General features: G+C 45.8%; 1 protein-coding gene across 5 annotated transcripts in view; it reads left to right on the forward strand.

The window, feature by feature from the left end:
* RNF19A (ring finger protein 19A, RBR E3 ubiquitin protein ligase) overlaps positions 1-25,566 on the forward strand; it is a 146,171-nt gene that overhangs the window by 106,701 nt on the left and 13,904 nt on the right. For 4 of the 5 annotated variants that reach the window (XM_033933132.1, XM_033933130.1, XM_033933129.1 and 1 more), the window contains 3 exons: positions 5,783-5,944; positions 13,147-13,360; positions 23,989-24,132. In XM_033933132.1, coding sequence (XP_033789023.1) covers positions 5,783-5,944; positions 13,147-13,360; positions 23,989-24,132 — 520 coding nt within the window. The remainder of the gene's footprint in view (positions 1-5,782; positions 5,945-13,146; positions 13,361-23,988; positions 24,133-25,566) is intronic. The other variant, XM_033933133.1, reaches the window with a different exon arrangement.

Here is a 25,566-nt window from a genome sequence, read left to right on the forward strand (position 1 = left end):
CTGCTCAGATGGACTTCCCAGATTAGGATGTGGTAGATTCATGCCTTATTTGTGGCGAGTGGCTATCGGGTGCGCAGCCATGTTCCATCTGTGCTGCAGCCCACGAAGGGGTGAAATTTGCCCGGACCCTGTTCCTTCGACCTCTGAATGGGGGTCTTCCTGCTATTTCTGGCCTAGTACCCAGAAAACGGAATCCTGGTGGGTGGGGGGGGAGCCCTGGGGAGTTTGCAGGCAGCACTCCAGCGAAATGCAAGCGTGCTTCGAGGGGGGGAGGGGGAAATCTTATTGCTCCTCAAAACATTCCAAAAAAAGTCTGCAGGAGCCGGCTCACAGCCCCGGAGGATGGGTTTCCCCCCAACTTTATTAATATGATGTATCAGGCATATTTTGGTTAAGAAATCTCTGCCTGTCACCCTTCCACAGGCGGCCTTACTGGTCATGGGGGCCCCTCCTCCTCTGTCTCTTGCCTCCCTTCTGGGAGGTCCTGGTCAGTATGCTGGTTGTGCCCATGGTTGCTCCCGAGACCCTTACAATGCCTCTGCTTATGCAGATGGGTACCACGGCTGCTGGAGATGTGGCAGCACTGGAGGACCTCTGAGATCAGGATCTGAGTGGGGCCCTGGATTTGGGGGGAAGATCCCACTGTGAACAGATTTTTCAAGCCAGCACATTTGGTGGGTTTGATCCCTGAATCTCTTCAGGAATTGAAGTGTCAGGCTGAGCAGCCTGACACTGCGGAGTGTTCCCTCATGAGTGACCAGAAGCCTCAATTAGCTTCTTTTCCTGATCATTCTGACATAATTCAGATCCTTATGGATATTTGGGAGGTGCCTGAGAGTCCCTTGAAATGTGTTCATGCAATGTCTCATCTTTATCCTATGGCAGATGCTTTTAACAAGTGTTTTGCTTTACCGAAGGTGGATTCCTTGGTGACTCAGGTAACCAAACGCACTTCTCTCTCCAGTGACTGGGGGTGGCGGTCCTAAAGATGTGCAGGACTGGCATATGGATTTCATCCTTATGCACCTGTTTGACTCGGTGGCCACCAGCATAAATGCAGCATCAGCCTCTTCTTTCATGGCCAGGGCTTGCCATTGAAGCTCCGCCATGATCTGCCATGGTTGAGCTCCATGACTTGGATTTCCTAGTCTCTGGTGTGGACTATTTGGCTGATGCCCTCTATGACATGTTGAAGGTTTTCTCTAAGCAATCCGCTTATTCCATCTCGGCTCGCAGGATGCTGTGGGTCTGGCAGTGGTCCAGTGATTCATATTCCAAGGTGACCTTGAACCAGTTGCCCTTTAAGGGTCCACTTTTGTTTGGCCAGGGGTTGGATGACCTTATGGCCAGTGTGCAGGATTGCACACTTTGATCTTTGCCTGTGAATAGGTCCTACCCTTCCAGGGGTTCAGGGCACACTAATTTTCATCCCTTTAGGCATTCTCATCCTTACCCAGGACCCCCAGCTGGCCTCCTCTTCTGCCAGACCATGTTTTAGTGATTCTTGGTGCCAGCCGTCCAGGGGAAGGAGTCCGGCAGCACCTGTGAAAAAACAATTCTTACGCCAGGTCGGTGCCTCCCCTCCCACGTATCGGGGAGTGGTTGTCAGCCTTTCTGGCCAAGTGGCAGGCCATTTCCTCTGACCATTGTGTCTTGGAGGTCCTTCGGGTCAGCTACAAACTAGAGTTTCTCTGTCCTCTTGAGTATTTCCTGGAATTCTGTTGAACCGCCCTGAGAAGGCGGCTTGGGTACAGGACACAGTCCATAGATTACTAGATATTGCGGCTGTATATCGGGATCTGGGAGATACTCGATATATATCATAGTTCCAAAGATAGGCTCCGAAGATTGTAGACCGATTCTGGACCTCAAAGCGGTCATTGTGGCACTGCGAGTACCTCGCTTCCGCATGGAGACAGTGCGCTTGGTGATACCTCGGTGGCTCCTGGGGAGTTTCTAGCCGCCTGGATCTGATGGAGGCGTATCTCTACATTTGTCCCAGACCATTGGAAGTATCTGAGTTCCACGTTCAAGAGCAGCATTCCAGTTTGTGGCACTATCTTTTGGGTTGGTGACGGCACCCAGAACCTTCACCAAAGTGATCGCACCCTAGGAATCTTGATTCACCCGTATCTGGACAACTGGTTGATCAGAGCCCTCTCCGTATCCGAGGGGTATCGGGCTTTTCCTCGGGTATCAGGCTTTTCCTCAGTTGCTGCAGTGCCTAAGCTGGGTGATCAACTTTAGGAAGAGTCACCGTGAGCCTACACAGGATTTGGAGTACCTAGGAGTTCGCTTTCACATGGGACAGACAAAATGTTCCTGCCAGTGTCTCGTCAGGAGAAGCTTTGACAGGTTATCCGGGATCTTCTAGCCACTCCAGTCCCAACATCCTGGCAGTACTTGGGGACCATGGTGGCGATGATCAATGTGGTCCCTTGGGCAAGAGCCGATTTGCATCTGCTACAGGGTGCTGTGATTTCGTGCTGGAGTCCGCAACGGGACCCGTTACATGTGCCCCTGCCCAGGGGCACAGAACAGTCTTGCCTGATGGCTTCGACCTCTCTCGCTCTCCAGGGGTCTTCCCCTCCGGATTTTGGAATGGGTGATTCTGATGACGGATGCGAGTCTCAAAGGCTGGGGGGGGGGGGAGGGGCAGTGTGTATGACCATCCCTGTTCAGGGCCGGTGGGCTCCCTCAAAGTGCAAGTGGTCGATCAATTGCCTGGAACTTTGGGTGATTCGACTGGCTCTCCTCCACTTCGAAGGTCGTCTCCACCATCCAGCTGTCCGAGTCTTCTCGGACAATACCACGGTGGTGGCTTACATCATCCAGCAGGTGGGTACCAGGAGTGTGGCCAGAGACACATCTAGTGGCTCTGTCAGTGGTGCACGTGACCGGAGTGGACAACATTCAGGTGGATTTTCTCAGTCATCAGACTCTGGACCCCGGAGAGTGGTCCCTATCTTGAAGGGTGTTTGATTGCATAGTGGTACAGTGGGGGCGTCCCACGTTTGATCTCTTGGCAGCTATGGCCAACAAGAAAGCGGTTCTTCAGTCAACATTGCGAGGCTGGCAGTGAAGGCCTGGATGCTCTGATTCATCTTACAAAAAGCTCCCCCTTGTGGTGAGGGCTCATTCTACCAGAGGTATCTTGTCCTCTTGGGCAGAGTCGTCAGTGATCTCTCGTTTTCCAAGTTTTACAGGATCAATGTGGCGGTCAAGTTGGATTCTGCTTTTGGTGCCTCTGTTTTGGCAGCAGGCTCATCAGTCCCAACCTGATTTTCCAGGACTGCTCTGTTATGTCCCACTAGTCCTGGAATAAAGTGAGATTGTACCAGAACAAAAGATTAGGCTGCTACCTTTGCTAATCTTCTTTCATGTAAATCCACCCTGTGCTTTGCTGTTTCACCAATTGTCTTCCTTTCCAAGTACTGGTAAGCTGGATTTCTGTTTTCTGACCAACCTTTCTAGAGAGTGCCATCAGAATGGGTTTATCACTCAGTTTGGGGGATCCCTTCTGGCTGCTTTACGAATGATTCCTGAGGGGACAGTGCTGAGGTGAGAGGGGTGGAGCTTAAGTCTCCGAAATATAAAGCTTCCTACAAAGTCCTGGTGTGTAGATGGAATTAACCCACTAATCCCGGAATAAAGTGTGGATTTACAAGAAAGAAGATTAGTAAAGGTACGAACCTAGTCTTTCGTTGTACTGATATGGAACTCAGACATAGAGCAGGACTGGAAGTAGAGTTGCTTTCTTTGCTAGAGCTAATGAACATACATAGTTCATGGGCTTTGTATACTACAGCAGCTTTTAAAGAGAAAAAATAAATTTGCCAGTCCTCCATTTTATTTTTGTTAGGATTTATTTATCATCTGATTGACAAAATTCACCCAGACAGTGTACAGAATGCATAACTTGGACATAGGCAATAAAAAATTACAGCAGAAAAAATGTCATGAAATAATATACATTATTCCAATGTATCGCAAGCTGTGCTATGGCACAATAGATTCTGGATGTATCACGAGATGCCGGCGAGGAGGAAAGGCACTGGCAGCCTATAGGATGTGCTTCTTGCAGCGTGACGCATATTCTGTAGGCAGTCAGCTGGTGCCGGTTCCTCTCCTCCCCTACTTGCCTCTCTTCTTGCATCACTCCCCTCACTGGCGGCTCAAGGCTCCATCTGGAGGGCCTTCGCACATGCACAGATGTCAACGTGATGATGTCACGCATGCATGTGATGTCATTGCATCAACGTCTGCACATTTCTAGATGCCCTCCAGCCACAACACAGGGTCTAGTGTGCTGCGGTTTCTCAAAGTTTGCGAGACACTGTGTTATACCATAGTATTCTACTTACAATGTCAACACAATACACATTATAACTCCTCTTTAAAAAAAAAAAAAATCTTTATTCATTTTAAAACACTTTCAATAAGTGGAAACATAGATTATATATTTAACACTTTAGACATCACTTATGATTTTACAAGATTCATACAGATCATTACCCTCCCTCACCCATCTTAATCTTTATCATTAAAGTAATTATAAAACTTTATCATATGTTCCAAGATATATTATACATATTTTAAACATAAGTTATACATATGATTAATCAAACTTATTTATCAAACCTCAAAAAAACCCACCCTTCCCTCCTATTATCATCTATATAAATAATTAAAAGACCTTATAATCCTCCCCTTATCCTATCCTTATAACTCCTAATAGACAGCATAGAAGGTAAGTGGAGGTAAAATATATATAAAGATGATAAATAGGAATTAAATAGAAGATAAGGGTGATTAATTTAAGGAAAAATTGTACATGGAGTCAGAAGAGGTGTGAAAAACATCTCACATCTAATAACAGGTATTATCTTGATCCTTGTAAATGCAGATGTGTGGGTTATGTCCCCTGACCAGTAGATGGAAACAAAGAACACAGAAAAATTCAGTGGTGGTATCACTAGTTTAAGGTGTGGTGCAGTCCTGGAACTTGTTAATATTGTCTGCTTCCAACAGGATAACTTTATTTGAGCCTGATTCCCAGGGTGTAGGCCATGAACTGAGCATGCTCAGGAAGTGCTGACATCAGTGGCTAGGGGCACCCCACACTGCCTCGGTCTTGAGGCAGGTTTGAGAATGGATTTATTTTTTTTAACTGTTAGGGTTTCGGTATCCCCACCAGTAAAGCTATGATGCCTGTTGTGGAGAGGAGGAAAGGGAAATGTTTGGCCTTTCCTGTGAACTGCCCCCCCTCCCAATATGCCCTGCCTTAATCATGCAATTAAAATTTTTAATTGCATGATTAAAAATTTTAATTGAAATGCAGCCCTAGTCAATCAATATATGAATATAAGGAATAATGCTGTTCAGATCTAGATTCACAATTTATGCTGGTGATGTCACTAAAGTATCTGTGTTTTTTGCTTCCATATGCTGGTCGAGGGCCATAACCCACTCATTTGAACTTGTCTAGCAGGACTCAAGGAAAGGAAATTAGCATGTAAGAATAAATTTCACTTTAGTGATTATTTTTTTTATTATGCTTGAAGTGTAACTAATCTTTTTTCAACTGCCATAGTGTTTGACTTTGGTATTCATTATTGTTATGAATTAGGTGCTAACAAAATTTTTTTCAGCTTACATTATTTGAATGTGTTACCTTTTAGAATACTTACAAAGAAGCCTTAGTAAGTCCTTCAATATGAGAAAATAATTTTAAAGTACTTTTTAGTTGTAAATCCAACATGGTACCCTGCTATTTTTGTAGGTATTGGTGTTCCTATTATGTTGGCTTATGTATATGGAGTTGTTCCTATCTCTCTCTGCCGAAGTGGAGGTTGCGGTGTGTCTGCAGGCAATGGAAAAGGAGTCCGAATAGAATTTGATGATGAAAATGATATAAATGTTGGTGGCATTAATACAGCAATAGGTAATTATTTGTTTGTTTGGTGAATCACCTATCTTGTTGGTTCTGAGTAAAGTACAAATGCCAGTTATGCATCCATCAAAAATAAAATCAAGTATTAGATGTAATAAAATCAATAAACCACCTAAAGTATGAAGAAAATTGAAATATTGTCATGTGTACTACTAAATGAAGGCAGAAATAGTAGACATCTTAGAGACCTGGTGGAAAGAGAATGACCATTGAGAGTGATAAGAACATAAGAAATGCCTGCACCGGATCAGACCTGGGGTCCATCCAGTCCAGTGATCCGCACACGCGGAGGCTCAGCCAGGCATACCCTGGCGAATACATTAGTCACTCGTATCCCTCAATGTGTCCCGCAAGAAGATGTGCGTCCAATTTTTCCTTAAATCTTAGAATAGTGTATAATTCTTTGACATTTAATTCTATGCAAAATTTTATGTAACAATATGTTTCCTGTAACCCGCTTAGAACTCTTAAGATTCAGCGGTTTATAAGATTGCACATAACATAACATCAAAATGACATAGTTAATTTGGTGGAGGAGTGTCACTGTATATTAAGAATGATGATACAGACAATGAAATTAGAAACCAAATAACATTGGCAACACAATAATGGAGATTTCAGTTATCCCAGTGTTGAACAGGTATGTCTCATCAGGACAGGCTAGGAAGGTAAAGTTTCTGGATATCATAATTATTGCTTCATGGAGAAGCTGGTCTTGGAGTTAAGAGGGGGAGCACTTTAGAATTCGTCCTCACTGAAATGCAGGAACTAGAACAAGGGGTAATAGTGATAGGGCTGCTTGGGACTAATAAGAACATAAGAATATCCTTACTGGATCAGACCAAAGGTCCATCAAGTCCAGCAGCCCGTTCTCAGGTCCCTAGTACCTGGCCAAAAACCAAAGAGTAGCAACATTCCATGCTACCAATCCAGGGCAAGCAATGTCTTCCCCCTTGTCTTTCTCAATAACGCTATGGACTTTTCCTCCAGGAAATTGTCCAAACCCTTCATAAATGATGATGATGATAATGCTATCAAATTTGACTATAAGAAGAACATTAAGAAAAAGTACTGCATTAGCATTTCCCTTTAATGACAGACTTACGAAAAAATTAAATAAAACTAAAGTAGTTGTAAATGTTAGGTTTACATAAGGCAGAAGAGTTGTTTGAAAGTACCATCTTGAAAGCCTATGCATTAATGGTCAAAGGAAGATCTAATTAGCGGCATGGTTCAGTTCTGAGATGAAAGAGAGAATTGAAAACCAAAAGAATATATTTCAAAAAATGAAAATCGGATCTAAATGAGCAAAACTGTTAAGATAGAGGTAAAGCATTAACAAAGCAAGCTTGAAAAGAATTTGAAGAGACTTGCTTATCAAGGCAAAAATATAATAAATCTTTCAAGTACATCAGAGCAAGTCTGTTGAACCAGTAGATGACAAAAAGGATCCTTTGTGGAGAACAAGGCCATAACACCAAGAAATAAATGAAGGATGTTGAGGAAATACCCAGGCAGGGTGGATTTGATTTAAATCACAATGTCAGAAAGACTTAAATCATGGTTTTCTATGGAAAAATTTTGCTGTGAAGAGACATGATATCTCTGCAGACACAATTTCACAGTTTTGAAAAATGCAAAACCAAGCATCTGCAATAATATCTTCTAGATCAGGGGTGCCCAAAAGGTCGATCGCGAAGGCAACATGAGTCAATCACGGAGCCTATCCAGGGCTCTGTGATAGACTCACATTGCCTTCTGTTCTACCTGCTTCCCGACCCTATAAAGAGGTCACTGAAGCGCCGGGCCGACCAACGTTCCTAACTCGACATCAATTCTGACGTCAGAGAGGAAGTTCCGAGGCAGCCAATCGCTGCCTGGCTGGCTTGGAACTTCCTCTCTGAAGATAGAATTGACGTTGGTCGGCCCGGTGCTTCAGTGTCCTCTTTATGGAGGCAGCCTGTTCCCTGATGGCAGCAGGGGTGGTGGCGGCCTGTTCCCTGATGGCAGCGGTGGCTTGGGGGAGGGCAGGGAGTCAGAAAGACAGGGGCATTGTAACATTCTTAGTCTTGATAACCATCCCTTTTTTAATAATTCCTAGCATCTTCTTTGCTTTTTTTGGCCACTGCCACACATTGAGCAGAAGGTTTTATCGTATTGTCTACAATGACACCCAGATCCTTTTCTTGAGTGCTAATCTCCAAGGTGGATCCTAGCATACGGTAACTGTGATTCAGGTTATTCTTCCCAATGTGCATCACTTTGCATTTGCCCACATTAAATTTCAGCAATTTTGAACAACTTTGTTTCATCAGCAAATTTAATTATCTCACTAGTTATTCCCATCTCTAGATCATTGGTAAATGTTTAAAAGCAACAGTCCCAGCACAGACTCCTGGGGAACCCCACTATTTAGCCTTCTCAATTGAGAATATTGACCATTTAAACATATGCTCTGTTTTCTATCTTTCAACCAGTTCTTAATCCATAATAGGACATTACCTTTTATCCCATGACTTTCTAATTTTCTTGGAAATCTTTCATGAGGTACTTTGTCAGATGCCTTTTGAAAATCCAAATACACAATTGCAACCAGCTCACCTTTATCCACATGTTCAATCACCCCTTCAGATTGGTGAGGCAAGATTCCATTTACTAAATTCATGTTGGCTTTCTCTCATCTATCCATGCTTATGCATATGTTCTGTCATTTTGTTCTTTATAATAGTCTCTACCGTTTTTCCCAGCACTGATGCCAGACTTACCAGTCTGCAATTTCCCGAATCACCTCTGGAACCCTTTTTAAAAATTGGCATAATGTTGGCCACTCCCCAGTCTTCCAGTACTATGCTGGATTTTAAAGAAAAATGACTAATAATAGGTCTGCATGTTCATTTTTCAATTCTGTCTGCACTCTGGGATGTATACCATCCGGTCCAGGTGATTTGCTACTGTTCATTTTGTCAAATTGACCCATTACATCTTCCAGTGTCAGAGATTTGTTTGAGTTCCTCTGATTCATCAGAATTGCATACCATTTCTGGCACCGGTAACTCCCCCACAACTTCCTTGGTAAAGACGGAGGCAAAGAATTAATTTAATCTCTCCATAATAGCCTTGGCTTTCCTGAGAGCCCCTTTTATCCCTCAGTCCTCTAGTAGTCCAACTGATTTCTCTTCCCAGCTTCTTGCTTTTAATATATCTAAAAAAATTTTTTTTACTGTGTAGGTTTACTTTTGGCACAATCTTCTTTTCAAGTTCTCTCTTCGCCTTCCTTATTAGCGCCTTGCATTTGACTTGACATTCCTTGTTTACAATTATTTTCAGTCGGATCCTTCTTCCACTTTCTGAAGGATTCTCTTTTAGCTCTAATAGCTTCCTTCACCTCTCTCGTTAACCATGTTGGCTGCTGTTTGTTCTTCCTCCTTTTTTAATACATGGAATATATCTAATCTGGGCTTCCAGAATAATATTTTTTAATAACATCCACACCTGATGTATATTTTTGACCTTTGCAGCTGCACCTTTTGAGTTTCTTTTTTTTACCATTCTCCTCATGTTATCATTTTTTTACGTAAAGTGCTGTTGTATTAGATTTCCTATGCAAACTTATTTCAGGGATTATTTCAAGTCTGATCATGCTATGATCATTGTTATCAAGCTGCTCCAGCACCATTACCTCTCGCACCAATTCATGTGCTCTACTAAGAACTAGATCGACTACTATTTATCAATTCTTTAGTGCTGAAAGGTGTATGCAGCTCTGTACATTCAGTATACAGTCCCTGCTCAGAAGAGCTTAGAATCTAATTTGGACAGATAGGACATCTCAAGATTGGGCAGTTTCTAGCAGAAGGAATAAGATGGGTATAGGTCTTTGACAGTGAGTGGGAGTTAACAGTTGAAAGCAACTTCAAAAAAGTGGGCTTTTAGCTTGGATTTGAGTACTGATGGAGACAGAATATGACCTTTTGACTCTGGAAGCCTGTTTCAGGCATATGGAGCATCAAGAAAAAAGGGACGGTGTCTGGAATTAGCGGTGGAGGAGAAGTGTACACGGGGGGGGGAGGGATCATAGGGGGAGATAATTGAGGAGATATATTGAGGAGCAGCAGTGTGAATTCACTTGTAAGTCAGTAAGAGGAGTTTGAACTGTATTCAGAAATGGATGGGGAGCCAATGAAGTGACTTGAAGAGGGGGCAATGTGAGCATGACAGCTGCGCTTTAGGTAAAGAAGGGAATGAGCGAGGGGGTTCACGGCTCAGGACTGCCACCTGCTTCTGCCACTTTGGGGCTGGAGGGAAGGAAGGAGGAGGGCTTTGTGGCTCAGGACCACTGCCATTCATGTACTCCTACTGTAACTCCCCCAGTACAACCCACTGCATCCCTCAGTACAGCCTAATGAACTCCTACTATATAACTCATGTTTTGACCTGTAACACAAAGCTGTACTACCTTTGTTATGTCTGTATTTGAAATTCTATGTTATGCTATGCTATGTTCACTAAGTCTGCATTATCATCTGTTAATTTTCTGTCTATATTGTGAATGTACTCATGTAACCCGTTACAGGTTCTCTCAGCTGCTTGGGGGCTTGAGGAAGGGAAGGAGGTGGGATTTGCGGCTCAGGACGTTGCCATGCTGGTTTTTCAGGTTGGGAGGGAGGTGGGATTCGCGGCTCAGGAATGCTGCCGCTTCTAGTTTTTCAGGGCTTGGAGTGATGGGGGATTTGCTGCTCAGGACCGCTACCACTTCAAGGGACTTTTTTTTTTTTTTTGCCATTTGGGTGAGAGGGCCAGTTAACCGAGAACTGGTTAACTGAGATTCTACTGTATATCAAGTATTAAAATCAAACCAAACCCTACTTTCAGGCTTTTGTTTGAGGCTCTAAGACCTTAATTATTCTCCACTCCAATCATGATCCCCAGCATGGCCTTCAGGCCAAAATATTGCCCATCACTGTTCTAATTATGATCACCTTGTAACATTTCAATTTGTATCCATTTAATTTATGGTGTCATCCTTTTTGGTCAAATTAACTGTTTTTGCTTCCATCTTTTCCACAAAGCTACATCCTCCTTTCTGTGAAGCAGCATTTTCCTAAATCTGTCCCCTCTGAAGCTTGTGTCATGACCTCTTGTTCCCACTGAAATATGCTCTTCTTCATTATGCATCTGAAATATTTAAATGTTTGTATCATATCTCCTCTAGGACAGTGTTCTTCAACCTTTTTACACCCGTGGACCGGCAGAATAAAATAATTATTTTGTGGACCGGCAAACTATTAAGACTGAAATTTAAAAAAAACATTTCCGCCCAGTCTCTGTGAGCTCAGTCCCCGCAAACCATCTGATCCCATCTGCACAAGCCGCAGTTATGATTTTATATTGAACGTATTTTATTAAAGTATAAAAAGAAACAATATTCTGAACAATTGTGATTTTATAAATACAAATATACAGAGCACAGACCAACAAAACCCCTGTCTCCCCTCCACATATATCTCCTCTACTATCAAGAAAACTGAACAAGCCAAGTTATTATAGAATGCTACACAGAAATATCATGCTAACAGAATACTGCAGTCCCCAGTTATGTCTCTAGCAGGATATATATTTTAAATCTGATATATTCTAATGACAAAATAGAAATAAAATTATTTTTTCTACCTTTTGTTGTCTCTGGTTTCTGCTTTCATCTTCTTTTCACTCTTTTCCTTCCAGTGTCTGCCCTGTCTCTTCAATCCAGCATCTGCGCGTTCCATCCACTGTCTGCCCTCTCCCCGTTCCATATGTATCTGACTTCTTTCTATGCCCCTCTCCCCTTTCCATCCAGCCTGTGCCTCCTCTCTCCTTTTTACATCATTCATTCCAGCTTCACTGCTTTCTTCATTTTTATCTCTCCTACACCAGATCTAGCGTCTTTATCCCTCTCTCATTTCTCTGCTGACCCCCCTTTCCAGCATCAATCTCTCTCCCCTTTCTCATTCCTCTCTCCCCTTTCCCTCATCTGATCTCTCCATTCCACCTTGACCCCCTTCCCCTCCTGTAATCTCCCTGCCAGCTATTTCCTTCCTTTTTTTCCTTCTCCCCTCCCACCTCCCCTCCCACCAGCATCTCTCCTTCTACCTCCCTCCAGGGCCAGTAGCAGCTCTCTCTTTATCCAGCAGCTTCCCAGCCTCCTACAGTGGCTTCCAACAGTTCTCAGTACTTGCCTGCAGCAGTGATTTACTTAGGCAGCCTTGGGTCTGTTGCCGCCTCTGAGGAAAGAGGAAGTTGCTGGTGGATCACTGCCCTGGCAAGTAGGAGAGCTGCTGGGAGGGGAGACAGCCACTGTGAAGGCTCCTCAGGATCTTGCTCGCACATGCTGACCATCTCCCTTGTACCTGCAGCTCTCTCCCTTCCACTTACACCTTCCCCGCAGTCCTCTTCAGCAGCTCAGCAGGGGCAGCGATCAAGACAGGATGCCGACGTCGGGACCTTCACTCTGAGTCCCACCTATTTTGTTTCAACTTCCTGTTTCCGAACAGGCGAGACTCACAGAGGAAGGCCCTGACGTTGGCAGGCTGTCTCGATCACCTGTGGCTGGGAGGAACAGTCTGCAGGAACCGCAGTCGGCAAGAAATTTAACTGCCGACTCGATCTCGCCGGCCCTACACGGACCGGCAGAAATTTTCTGTGGACCGGCGGTTGAAGAACAGTGCTCTAGGATACACATAAATAGTTAACTTCAGTCTCAATTCACAGGGCTTTTGGTTCAAACCTTGCATAATTTTTTAGCCACTATTGACAATATCTATTGGGATACATAGCCTACAAAGTTGGATACATTTATTCATAAGGTCTTGCCACTAACCCCTTCAGAGACATTGTCTTTTGGCTATCCTGCTTCCTATGTACCCAAGCATTGCTCATGTTCTAGCCACAACTGTGTTTAAAAGCTGTTGGTATTAATGTTATGAAAGCATTATATTCACTAGCACAAGTGCTCGTAACTCCTTTTCTCCATGCTTCAGGACATGATTGTTAAGGAAATGGCCTATGATTTCAGGCCTCATGTGAGAAACCTTATACTTTTATGAAAGGTTAATCCTAACAGTGCTGTGTGATATGAAATGAAGTTATGAAACAAATGTTTTGATGAAACAAATGTTATGAAAACAATCTATATAAATCTTTGTGTTTTTATTTAGATACTACATCAGTAGCAGAGGCACGCCATAACCCCAGTATAGGGGAAGGAAGTGTTGGAGGATTAACTGGTAGCCTAAGTGCTAGTGGCAGTCATATGGATAGAATAGGAGCAATTCGAGACAACCTGAGTGAAACTGCTAGCACCATGGCATTAGCTGGAGCCAGTATAACGGGGAGTCTCTCAGGAAGTGCAATGGTTAACTGTTTTAACAGGTAAAAAAAAATCCTTAGCTAATTGACAAAAGTAGAGCCAGTGCTTTTGAAGCTAGAGTGCACTAATATAATCTAAACAAATAGTTCTAGAATTTTTGTGCCTGTATTGCCCTCATTTGTCTATATTAGGCAGATATGTTTTGCTTAAATCTCTGTATCCCAGGACAAGCAGGCAACATATTCTCACATATGGGTGATGTCATCCACGGAGCCCTGGTACGGACAGCTGCAAAAAGTTTGTGACTGACCACGAGTGCCTTTCTGCTCAATGTAGGCGCATGGCTGCTCAGTTCTTAGTTTTCCGCGGAGCTAAGAAGTCACATTTTCAAACATTCTTCGTTTTCTGCCTTGCTTTCACGCTCGCATGTTCTTTCTTCTTTTAATTTTCCTTCTATTTTTCTCCTTTGGTTTCTTTAAAAAAAAAATCTTGGGAGTTCATTTTTTTTTTCATTTGGTGTTTGACCGGCGGGGCCTTCTTTCACGCCACAGCCATTGAGTTCAATTTGGCTGAAAGTGGTGTTCCCATCCATGTCCCATCCATTAATGGGGTTTTAAAAAGTGTGGCAGGAGCCAAAGGACGATTTCTATTACCGATCCCCACAACTGGTTTATACAGTGTCTTGGGGTGTCAGGTCAAATGCGCACCGGGACAAAGGCACGCCCAGACAATTGAGCGCAGCGCGGAGGTGCGCGCCGCTCAAAATTACTGTTTTTAGGGCTCTGACGGGGGGAGCGTGGGGGGAACCCCCCCACTTTACTTAATAGACATCGCGTCGCGTTGTGGGGGTTTGGGGGGTTGTAACCCCCCACATTTTAATGAAAACTTCACTTTTTCCCTGTTTTTAGGGAAAAAGTTAAGTTTACAGTAAAATGTGGAGGGTTACAACCCCCCAAACTCCCCATAACGCCGGCGCGATTTCTATTAAGTAAAGTGGGGGAGGGTTCCCCAACAAAACCCCCCGTCAGAGCCCCTAAAAACTGTAATTTTCTTCGGCGCGCGCCTCCGTCTTGCACTCGGTTGTCGGCGTGCGCCTTTGTCTTTCGCGCCGTTGTCTATGAACCGTGTCTTGGCCCGGAACATCACATCGAGTCCTGTGCACGCTGTTTCACTCTTCGGAAGCACACCATAAAGAGCCACATTCTACAACAAGAGAAGTTATTTGGTGTCAGCATGGAGGGAGCGGATGCATCACATGCATCGACGTTGGTGCCCTTGACACCAATATCGTCCGATGCACTGACATCGACCCCAGTGTTACAGCAGGTGATCGTTCCTTCTGGTAAGCCAGCTAAAAAGCCACAGGCTTTCCAGATGAGGTCGCAGGCCATTAAGGCATCGAATCCATTCATGTCGACCAAGCGAAGACCCCCTATGCAACTCGTTTCCAAATCGAGGGGTGCATCGTCATCTGAGTCATCCTCTCCGGAATGAGTTAAGGCACTGTTGGTACCGGCAATGAAGCCACTGGTACCGGTGCTCTCCTTCAAAGAAAAGCTTGATGCTCTCTTCTGTGCGGAGTATGGGGATATGTTTCAGCTCATTACCCCAACACCAACTCCTCCGGTACCGGACCAGCCTGACCGTCACACCACATGGGATGTGGTACTGCCACTGCTTCATCGATGCACCATCATGGCTCTTGACACTGGTCATCATCCAGCCATGCATCGAAGCATTGTGCCTCCAGACACCGTTCCAGTTTGTCGAAGTACCACTCTTCTTATCCTTGACATTCTCAGTCCAGCAGGTGTTCTTGTAAGTCCAAACCTGTTGCTTCCAAATGTCCAGAGAAATGTAAACATCATGCATCACCTTCCTCATCGGACTAGCACCGTTCCAAGTGGCAGCATTTTTCTCTAAATAAGCTCATTGACTCTGATCTTCAAATGGACTCAAATATTGACATTTCTCATTTGACCACAGAGGTTTATGACTCTCCTGAGCCACAGTCTCCATCTAAGCCTCCTCCTAGAGATATGGAGAGGCCTTCCTTCACTTGTTGCTTTGGACACTTGGATAAGGACTTGTCTGTCAACCTGGAGGCAGTTTCCAAATATATTGCCAAATTTTTGGAAATCATGGATATGATCAGCCTCCTAAGGAACTTATTAAACTTCCTTTGCATGGGATCTTGAGAGAAACCCTTCATAAAAATTGAGAATCTTCTCTCTCTGTTCCTGTTGCTCCCAGGAAACTGGATTCTCTCTACCAGATTATTCCCAGTCCAGGTTTTGAGAAATCTCAACTGTCTCATCAGTCTAGTCTACATTGAAAAAGTCTACGCATGAGTTGAGTCTCTTTCATTTGAAATGAAGCTCTGGAATGAGAGGGCATAGGATGAAGTTAAGAGGCGATAGGCTCAGGAGTAATCTAAGGAAATACTTTTTTACAGAAAGGGTGGTAGATGCGTGGAACAGTCTCCCGATAGAGGTGGTAGAGACAGAGATTATGTCTGATTACAAGAAAGCCTGGGATAGTGATGTGGGATCTCTTAGAAAGAGGAAGAGATAATGGTTACTGTGGATGGGCAGACTGGATAGGCCATTTGGCCTTTATCTGCCATTATGTTTCTGTGTCTTTGAATTTATGAATCTCTGAGTAGGTCCCAGCCTCCCCTGGAGATGAGTTCCTCTCAGGAACCCCTGATACACAGATGCTTCTTCCTCTTACTAAAGTTGAAACACAGTTTCTTACTTTTTTCTAGGGCTTGTGTCTCAAAAACTCCAGAAAACGCTACTTGATGAAGTCTCTGAATTTGTCTTCCAGATCACTTTTATTTCTTCTTTTGTTATTAACTTTTACGTTTTGCTTCCTTTTTACTATCTGCAAAAAGCCTTTTCATTGTCCACAGCACTGTCTCCACTTTACTGCTTTTTGTGTCCACTTTCCCCAACTTTACAAGGGAAGAGTTGTCAGTGTTTATTTCCATGCTGATACTATCGAATATTTCATCTGCTTTGGCTACACTCTCAACTTCCTCTGTCTGAGTTCCTAAATCAGCTGGATGAACTTCATCATCTTTTTTCTCCATCATCTCTTCAGGAGGTTCCACAGGAACTGCTGTATACTTGAAGTCAGCACAAGTTTAACTTCCACATTTATTCCTGTTTCTGACATTATCCCAGGACAAGCAGGCAGGTATTCTCACTAGTGGGTGATGTCATCCGACAGAGCCCCGATACGGACATCTTGCAAGCATGTCTTGCTTGAAGAAACTCAGAAGTTTCGAGATGCCCGCACCGCGCATGCGCCAGTGCCTTCCCGCCCGATGGTCCGGGCATGTCTCCTCAGTTCTTTTTCTTCCGCGGAGCTGAGAAGTCAATCTTCAATTTTGCGCCCATTGAATCTCTTTTTTGCCTTCTGTTTCACCGCGGGTTGAGTTCTTTTGGCTCTCCTGTGCGTTTATTTCTTTCTTTGATTTCTTTTTTAAAAAAAACAAACAAACAAAAAAAAATTTTCTTCTGAAACCGGGTCGGCCGCGTGGCTGAGGCCCCGCGCCTTCGACCTTGCGGCGGAGCTTTTCCGGCCTATGTCCCGGCCGATTACCGGTTTTAAAAAGTGTAGCAAGTGCCAGCGCGCGATTTCGCTCACGGACCCTCATCGACGCTGCTTACAGTGTCTGGGACCGGATCACTTCCCGAAATCGTGCCGGCCTTGCTCCACTTTGACGGCGAGAGCGTTTAAGCGCCGCTGTCTGCTGTGGGAGTCCATGTTCAAGATGGAAGCTTTGTTGGATCCTTCAGCTTCGACATCGACTGGTGCTTCGACTCCATCGGCGAAGCCCGCTGCCTCCCCGGCTGCTTCGGGCCTCCTGAAACCGGCATCATTTACGCCGGTTTCGGCCTCGACTTCGGCGTCGGTGCCTTCCTCCGTCTCCTCGGAGCAGGTTTCGACACCTACAGTTCCACCGGTGGTGCTTAAAGTGCCGAAGGCTGGCACGCAGAAGCACGCGGCACCGAAAGAGCGCGGAGACCGTGCGGAAGGGCCCCCTTTTGGTGCGGATCCCTCCATATCGGCTTCGTTGAAGTCCCTTCTGGAGGCTCAGTTTGTGGAACTCATGCACACCATGGGACCCCGGCTGATTGCCTCGATCCAGGGTGACCTCCCGGTTCCGGTTCTGAGGGGCGGACCGCCCCCTCCTCCTCCGCCGCGCCGCACGACCTCGTTGCTCGGCGAGGAGGAGCGGCGAGCGGTGTCCGGGTCCTCGAGGAGGTCCTCGGTTAGTGCCATGCCTCCTTTGGAACCGATTCCCTCGAAGAAGGCCTCCCTTAGTGATATGCCCCCCTTGGAGCCTATCCCCTCGAGGAAAGCCTCGTTTAGCGATTTGCCTCCATTGGAACCTGTTACCCCGCCCCATGACTCAGTGTGGCGTCCACCTTCGAGGCCTCCCAGTCCTGGGCATAGCAGGAAACAGGACGAGTTCTTCCGAACCCCCTATCAAGCTTGGGCGGCTTCGGGGGAGGCGTCGACTCTTCCGCCTCTGCGATCGACGGCATCGAGTCCGATCTGCTCCTTGGAGGCGTCTGACCAGGTTTCTCACAGACGGGCTCGGTCCCCTTCCAGGCATCGAGAGGGGCATCGATCCAGACACTCTTCGAGGCATTCCTCTCGACACTCGACCATCTCGCCTCAGAAGAAATTGCCTCGGATGGGGTATGCTGCTTCGGCTGGGTCTCCTCCTCCGGACCTGGAGTTCGAGGACCCCGAGGTTTTCTACTCGCCCTGTTGCTCACAGGCCTCTATGGAGCCCGAAGCCTCGTCTTCTTCTAGTCCTTCTCGTAAACTGGCGACGGCGTACCAATTGTCTTTTTCCTCATTCCTCAGACAGATGGCGGATGACATGGACATTACCCTCGATGCTGGGTCTCGATACTCAAAGGAGTACCTCGATACCATGCACTTGCCTCGTCCTCCGGCCGAGTCCTTGCGCCTTCCTCTGCACAAGCTCCTCGACCAGACCTTCATGAGGTGCTTTGAGTCTCCTTACTCTATCCCCGCGGTCCCTGGAAAATTGGATGCTTGATACCGAACGGTGCATCATAAGGGCTTCGAGGGACCTCAGCTTTCTCATCAGTCCCTCCTGGTCGAATCCTCGCTCAAGCGGTCTCATCCTGGGCAGGTCTATGCTTCAGTGCCTCCGGGCCACGAGGGCAGAACCATGGATAAGTTTGGTCGACGCATCTATCAGAATTCGATGATGACGTCCCGAGTCCTGAATTACAATTTCCACTTTGCCGCCTACTTGGAATTTTTTCTGCCTGTGCTTCGGAAATTCACACCATACATCGAGTCCCAGGCTCGGTTTGAATTTGAGGAAGTGGTTGCTTCGCTGTCTCAGCTTCGTCTTCAGTTGATGCAATCTGCCTATGATGCTTTCGAGCTCTCGGTCCGAGCAGCAGCCTGTTCTGTGGCGATGTGCCGGTTGGCCTGGTTGCGGACCATTGACATGGACCCGAATCTTCAGGACCGCCTGGCCAATGTCCCGTGTGCTGGGGCGGATCTTTTTGACGAATCCATCGAGACAGTCACGAAGAAATTGTCTGATCATGAAAAGTCCTTCCAGTCCATTCTTAGGCCGAAGCCTAAGCCTCACCAGTCTCGACCCTCTCGTCCACCGTTGATTTATCAGCGGCGTTATCAGCCGAGGCAAACTCCACCTGCGAGGCAACTGGCGAAGCGGCAGCCTCCTCAGAAGGGTCAGCCGAAGTCTCAGTCGCCTGCTGTCCCTAAGGCCACTCAGCCTTTTTGACTGTTTCGTCGAGGGCATAACCAACCTCGTTCTGCCTCCCCCTGTTTTTCCCATCGGAGGGCGCCTCCATCATTTTTATCATCGCTGGGAGGCCATCACATCCGACCTCTGGGTCCTTACTATCATCAGGGAGGGATACTCTCTTCATTTCCATCGGGTCCCTCCGGACCACCCTCCAAGAGAGTATCCTTCCAACTTGACTCAGACCGCCCTTCTTCTTCAGGAAGCTCAGACTTTGCTCCGGCTTCGTGCCGTAGAGCCGGTCCCGACGGACCAATTGAACCAGGGGTTTTACTCCCGGTACTTCCTTGTTCCGAAGAAGACGGGCGACCTGCGACCCATTTTGGACCTCAGGGTCCTCAACAAATTCCTAGTCAAAGAGAGGTTTCGCATGCTGACACTTGCTTCTCTCTACCCCCTCCTCGAGCAGAACGACTGGTTATGCTCTCTGGATCTCAAGGAGGCCTACACTCACATTCCCATTCATCCGGCCTCTCGCAAGTTTCTCAGATTTCGGGTGGGACATCTCCATCTACAGTATCGAGTGCTTCCATTCGGCCTATCTTCGTCCCCCAGAGTCTTCACGAAGTGTCTGGTGGTGGTGGCTGCAGCACTCCGGAACCAAGGTCTTCAGGTATTTCCCTACCTCGACGACTGGCTGATCAAGGCTCCCTCGGCCTCAGGGGTCATCTCGGCGACCCTGTCCACGATTCTGTTCCTGCAGAGTTTGGGATTCGAGATCAACTTTCCCAAATCTCATCTACAACCTACCCAGTCTCTCCCCTTCATCGGGGCGATCCTGGATACCATTCGCCTCAGAGCGTTCCTTCCTCCTCAGCGCAAGGATGCTCTTCTTCATCTCTGCCAGTCTGTGTCTTCTCGCCAGTCCATCTCAGCGAGACACATGATGGTCCTCCTGAGCCACATGGCCTCTACAGTTCATGTGACGCCGTTTGCCAGGCTCAATCTCAGAATTCCTCAGTGGACCCTGGCATCTCAATGGACTCAGGTGTCGGATCCGTTGTCTCGACACATCATCGTCACTCCTGCTCTTCGGCAGTCTCTACTTTGGTGGATGACCTCTTCGAATCTATCCAGAGGTTTGCTGTTTCACACTCCCCCCCACCAGAAGGTTCTCACAACCGATTCCTCGACCTATGCCTGGGGAGCTCATCTGGATGGTCTTCACACTCAGGGATTCTGGACCAGTGCGGACCGACTCCATCAAATCAATCTTCTGGAGCTCAGAGCCATTTTAAATGCTCTTCAAGCTTTTCAACATCTGCTTCACGACATGGTGGTCCTCATTCGCACCGACAATCAGGTCGCCATGTATTATGTCAACAAGCAGGGGGGCATGGGCTCGGCCTCCTTCTGCCAGGAAGCTCTCAGAGTCTGGGATTGGGCGGTTCACCACAATGTCTACATTCAGGGGAAGGACAATGTCTTGGCAGACAACTTGAGTCGTCTACTCCAGCCTCACGAATGGACACTCCATTCCAAGACCCTTCATCAGATCTTCGCTCAGTGGGGGACGCCTCAGATAGACCTCTTTGCGGCTCCCCAAAATTTCAAGCTGCCTCAATTTTGCTCCAGGATCTACGATCCTCATCGCCTCGAGGCAGATGCTTTTCTGCTGGATTGGGGGAATCGCTTTCTGTATGCATTTCCTCCGTTTCCTCTCATTCAAAAGACTCTGGTCAAGCTGAAGTCCGACCGTGCCACCATGATTCTGATAGCTCCTCAGTGGCCCAGGCAACCTTGATTCTCCCTTCTCCTTCAACTCAGCAGCAGGGAACCGTGCCTACTTCAAGTGTTTCCTTCACTGCTTACTCAGCATCAGGGGTCTCTGCTTCATCCCAACCTGCAGTCTCTCCACCTGACAGCTTGGTTCCTCTCAATGTAACTCCTCACCAGTTTTCCCAGGCGGTGAGGGATGTCTTGGAGGCTTCCCGGAAGCCTGCTACTCGTCAATGCTACTCCCAAAAATGGACTAGATTTTCTTCCTGGTGTGTTTCCAATTCTAAGGAGCCTCAGCGAGCCTCCCGATCCTCTGTATTGGACTATCTTCTGCACCTGTCTCAGTCTGGTCTCAAGTCGACATCTATACGAGTTCACCTGAGTGCTATTGCGGCTTTCCATCAGCCTCTACAAGGGAAACCTCTCTCTGCTCATCCTGTGGTTTCCAGATTTATGAAAGGACTTTTTCATGTCAATCCTCCTCTCAAACCTCCTCCAGTGGTTTGGGATCTCAATGTTGTCCTTTCTCAGCTGATGAAACCTCCTTTTGAGCCTCTCAACAAGGCTCCACTAAAGTTTCTCACTTGGAAAGTGGTTTTTCTGGTGGCCCTCACGTCTGCTCGCAGGGTCAGTGAGCTTCAGGCCTTAGTGGCGGATCCGCCTTTCACAGTCTTCCATCATAACAAGGTGGTCCTCTGCACTCATCCGAAATTCCTGCCTAAAGTGGTCTCTGAATTTCATCTCAACCAATCCATTGTACTTCCAGTGTTTTTTCCAAAGCCTCATTCTCATCCTGGAGAATGAGCTCTGCATACTCTGGACTGTAAACGTGCTTTGGCTTTCTACTTGGATCGCTCCAAACCACACAGAACTGCTCCTCAACTTTTCGTCTCTTTTGATCCAAACAAGTTGGGACGACCTGTATCGAAGCGCACCATCTCCAACTGGATAGCAGCTTGTATCTCTTTCTGCTATGCCCAGGCTGGTTTACCACTTCCCTGTAAGGTCACAGCAATGGCGGCCTCTGTAGCCTTCCTCAGATCGACACCGATTGAGGAGATTTGTAGGGCTGCCGCTTGGTCCTCGGTTTATACATTTACCTCTCATTATTGTCTGGATACTTTCTCCAGAAGGGATGGACAGTTTGGCCAAACAGTGTTACAAAATTTATTCTCCTAAGTTGCCAACTCTCCCACCATCCCATTGAGGTTAGCTTGGAGGTCACCCACTAGTGAGAATACCTGCCTGCTTGTCCTGGGATAAAGCAGTGTTACTTACCGTAACAGTTGTTATCCAGGGACAGCAGGCAGCTATTCTCACGTCCCACCCACCTCCCCTGGGTTGGCTTCTCTGCTAGCTACCTGAACTGAGGAGACACGCCCGGACCATTGGGCGGGAAGGCACTGGCGCATGCGCGGTGCGGGCATCTCGAAACTTCTGAGTTTCTTCAAGCAAGACATGCTTGCAAGATGTCCGTATCGGGGCTATGTTGGATGACATCACCCACTAGTGAGAATAGCTGCCTGCTGTCCCTGGATAACAACTGTTACGGTAAGTAACATTGCTTTTCCTCACATGGAAATTGCAACCCGGGAACTTCCCATGCTGAATCCAACACTGGCACTTCTGGCTGCACCCCTTTCATTGGTGAAGTAGAAGCCATTTGTATCTGTTTTTTTCTGTTTTTAAGCAAATGAAGTTATGTATGCAATCTATATATTTTTATCATGTGCTTTATTTGCTGAATCCACCTGTATCAAGAATGACCTCATTGGAGCAATGTTTAGTGAGAAAAAAAGGGGTAGCTTTTTAGCAAGAAACAAAGCTGTTTTTTTCATGTGCTGTGCTTCTCTTTCCCTCTAATTAGCAAATAGCCCAGAAAAATAGAAGGTTTTGCATGCAATATCTTTGTATTGATGTGCCCTGTTTATGTGGTGGCTTATTAAATGTATTTTGAGCTTAATAAAGCAAAAATAAAAACCCAGAGAGCTATTTAGCAGATATCATTAAGCATGTCCAAACTGTGCCTAAGGTTCTGTCCTTAGAACTCAGGTCTATCTGAAGCCTAAACTATGCTCAAAAGTAGACTTCCTTACAATGCCTATAAGACATAGTTTTATAATTGCTATGCAGCTTACTAGCTCACTCTGTAGCACACTGGTTAAACCTACAGCCTTCTACCCTAATGTTGCTGATTCGAATCCCAGTCACTGTCTGATGGAAGAGAAATAAATAAAAGCATTAAACAGATCCAACTCCCAATATTACAATTATAATGAAAAACAGCATAAAAATGCCATTAAGGACATTGTTTGGACATCTAAATCCCACCTACAACCTGATTCTCTAAAGGACGCCTAAAAAGTGCTGAACTCTGCTGAGCGCAATTCTACAAAGGACGCCTAACTTTAGATACATTTTGCAGAATCGGGGCCTATGTGTGTAGCTCAAATTTTTCTGTTCAAGGACCAGAATTATGGAATTTACTTCTTATTCATCTTAGACTCCAGACCTCTCTTAATCTTTTCAAAAACTTTTTTGTTTTCAGTTGCCTATTCTTAAGTTCTTAAGAGCTGTTTTTACAAGGTTACAAGTCAAACTCGGCTAGTCTGATTGAGCTTTAAGACCTTCCCTCTCCTTATGTGTTTCCCAATGTGTGTTTTTTGTCTTTACTATCTGTTGATGTATTTCTCCCTTTCTTTCCGCACATTCATGTTATATTTTCTTATACACTACCCATTTTAAAAAAATTATATTTTAAGCTGCTTAGAAATTTTGTGATTGGCGGGATATCAAATTTTAATAAAACTTGGATTTATATGAAAGCGTATTATTTGATTTTGAATGATGCAGTAGGATGCTTTCAATCAATATTAATGAAAAAATGTGTATATACTACTTTGATTTATTATTAAGGAATACATATTTCATTTGTGACTTATTACTGTCATCATATTCCCTGCCTGTATTTGTCCTTTTGCCAAGACAAATGTTATATTTGTATAACAGAGCAGTCAGAAGTGGAAGAGAGGGGCAAAGGAGGGGGGCAATATCAGCCCTAAAATAAGATTAACTATTGAAATATAAGTTAATATTAATGATGCTTGTAGGCAAATAAAAATATTATTTTTCCCCAAGGTTGGAAATTCAAGCAGATGTGCAGAAAGAGCGTTATAGTCTGAGTGGAGAATCTGGAACAGTGAGTTTGGGAACAGTGAGTGACAATGCAAGTACCAAAGCGATGGCAGGATCCATTCTTAATTCTTATATTCCATTGGACAGGTGAGAAGCAAAGAAACAGCACTCAGTTGATTGACTTAAAATAGATCATGTGTAAGACCTGAGTTCTAAAGCTGATAATGGTCTTTTGGTTGAGACTGAGCATCAGTATAATAACATGGTGGGTTAACCCCTTGCTACATGCTCCCTACTGGAGACATGATTACATTACAAGCATTGCAAAAACAGTATTAATACTGTAGAATAGTAGAACCAAGGATAACAAAGAAGTACACTTCTCCCTCCGTATCCACGGTGGTTAGAGGCAAAGCCGGCCTGCGAATACTAAAAATCCGTGAATAATATTCGGGCTGGTTTTGTCCCTAACTCCCGCTTCCCCTCGGCTATTTTAAGCCCTGTAAGCTCCCCCTTAAGCCTTACCTGGTGGTCTAGCGGGTTTTCGGGGCAGGAGCAATTTTCCCCCGTTCCTGCCCCGTGCAGATCCCTTATAGGAAATGGATGTTTTGAGCTCCCGTCATAGTCTCAAGGCAGCCATTTCCTATGAGCGATCTGCATAGGGCAGGAGCGTGGGAAGATCGCTCCTTCCCCGAAAATCCGCTAGACCACTAGGTAAGGCTTAAGGAGAGGGCTTACAGGACTTAAAATAGCCTGAAAAATTTAAATGGTTGCTCTAATTTAAAATCGCGAATAACTGAATCTGCGGATGCTGAAACTGCGGATTTGGAGGGGGAATTGTAATGCTGCAAAGAATAAACGTAATAAATTGTGAACACACAAATCTAAAATACTTAAACTATAATTATCATAAAACCTGTTATCCCACGACAAGCAGGCAGCATATTCTCACACATGGGTGATGTCACCGACGGAGCCCCGCAGCGGACAGCCTCGAAAGCAAACTTGCTTGAAGATCTCGAGCTTTCGAGTGCTGCACTGCGCATGCGCGTGTGCCTTCCCGCCCAACTAGGGAGCGCATCTCCTGTGAGGATCCTCAGTTCAGGTACCAAGCCAAGAAGCCAACCAGGGGAGGTGGGAGAGTTGTGAGAATATCTGCCTGCTGTCCCTGGATAACAACTGTTACGGTAAGTAACTGTGCTTTATCCTAGGACAAGCAGGCAGCATATTCTCCCACATGGGTGACCTCCAAGCTAATTATAAAGGGATGGAGGGAGTTGGCAAGTTAAGAAAAAAGATTTTGCAAAACAGATTGGCCAAAATGGCCATCCCTCCTGGATAAAGTATCCAGACAGTAATGAGAAGTGAAAGTATGAACCGAGAACTAAGTGGCAGCCTTGCAGATTTCCTCAGTAGGAGTTGATCTGAGGAATGCTACAGACGCCGCCATAGCTCGAACTTTGTGGCCCGTCACTCGACCCTGCAGAGGAAGACCAGCCTGAGCATAACAGAAAGAGATACAAGCAGCTAACCAGTTGGAGATGGTACGCTTCAAGATAGGGCGTCCCAACCTATTCGGAT

The sequence above is a fragment of the Geotrypetes seraphini genome, chromosome 2, assembly GCF_902459505.1.
Source record: "Geotrypetes seraphini chromosome 2, aGeoSer1.1, whole genome shotgun sequence".
Classification (NCBI taxonomy): Eukaryota; Metazoa; Chordata; class Amphibia; order Gymnophiona; family Dermophiidae; genus Geotrypetes; species Geotrypetes seraphini.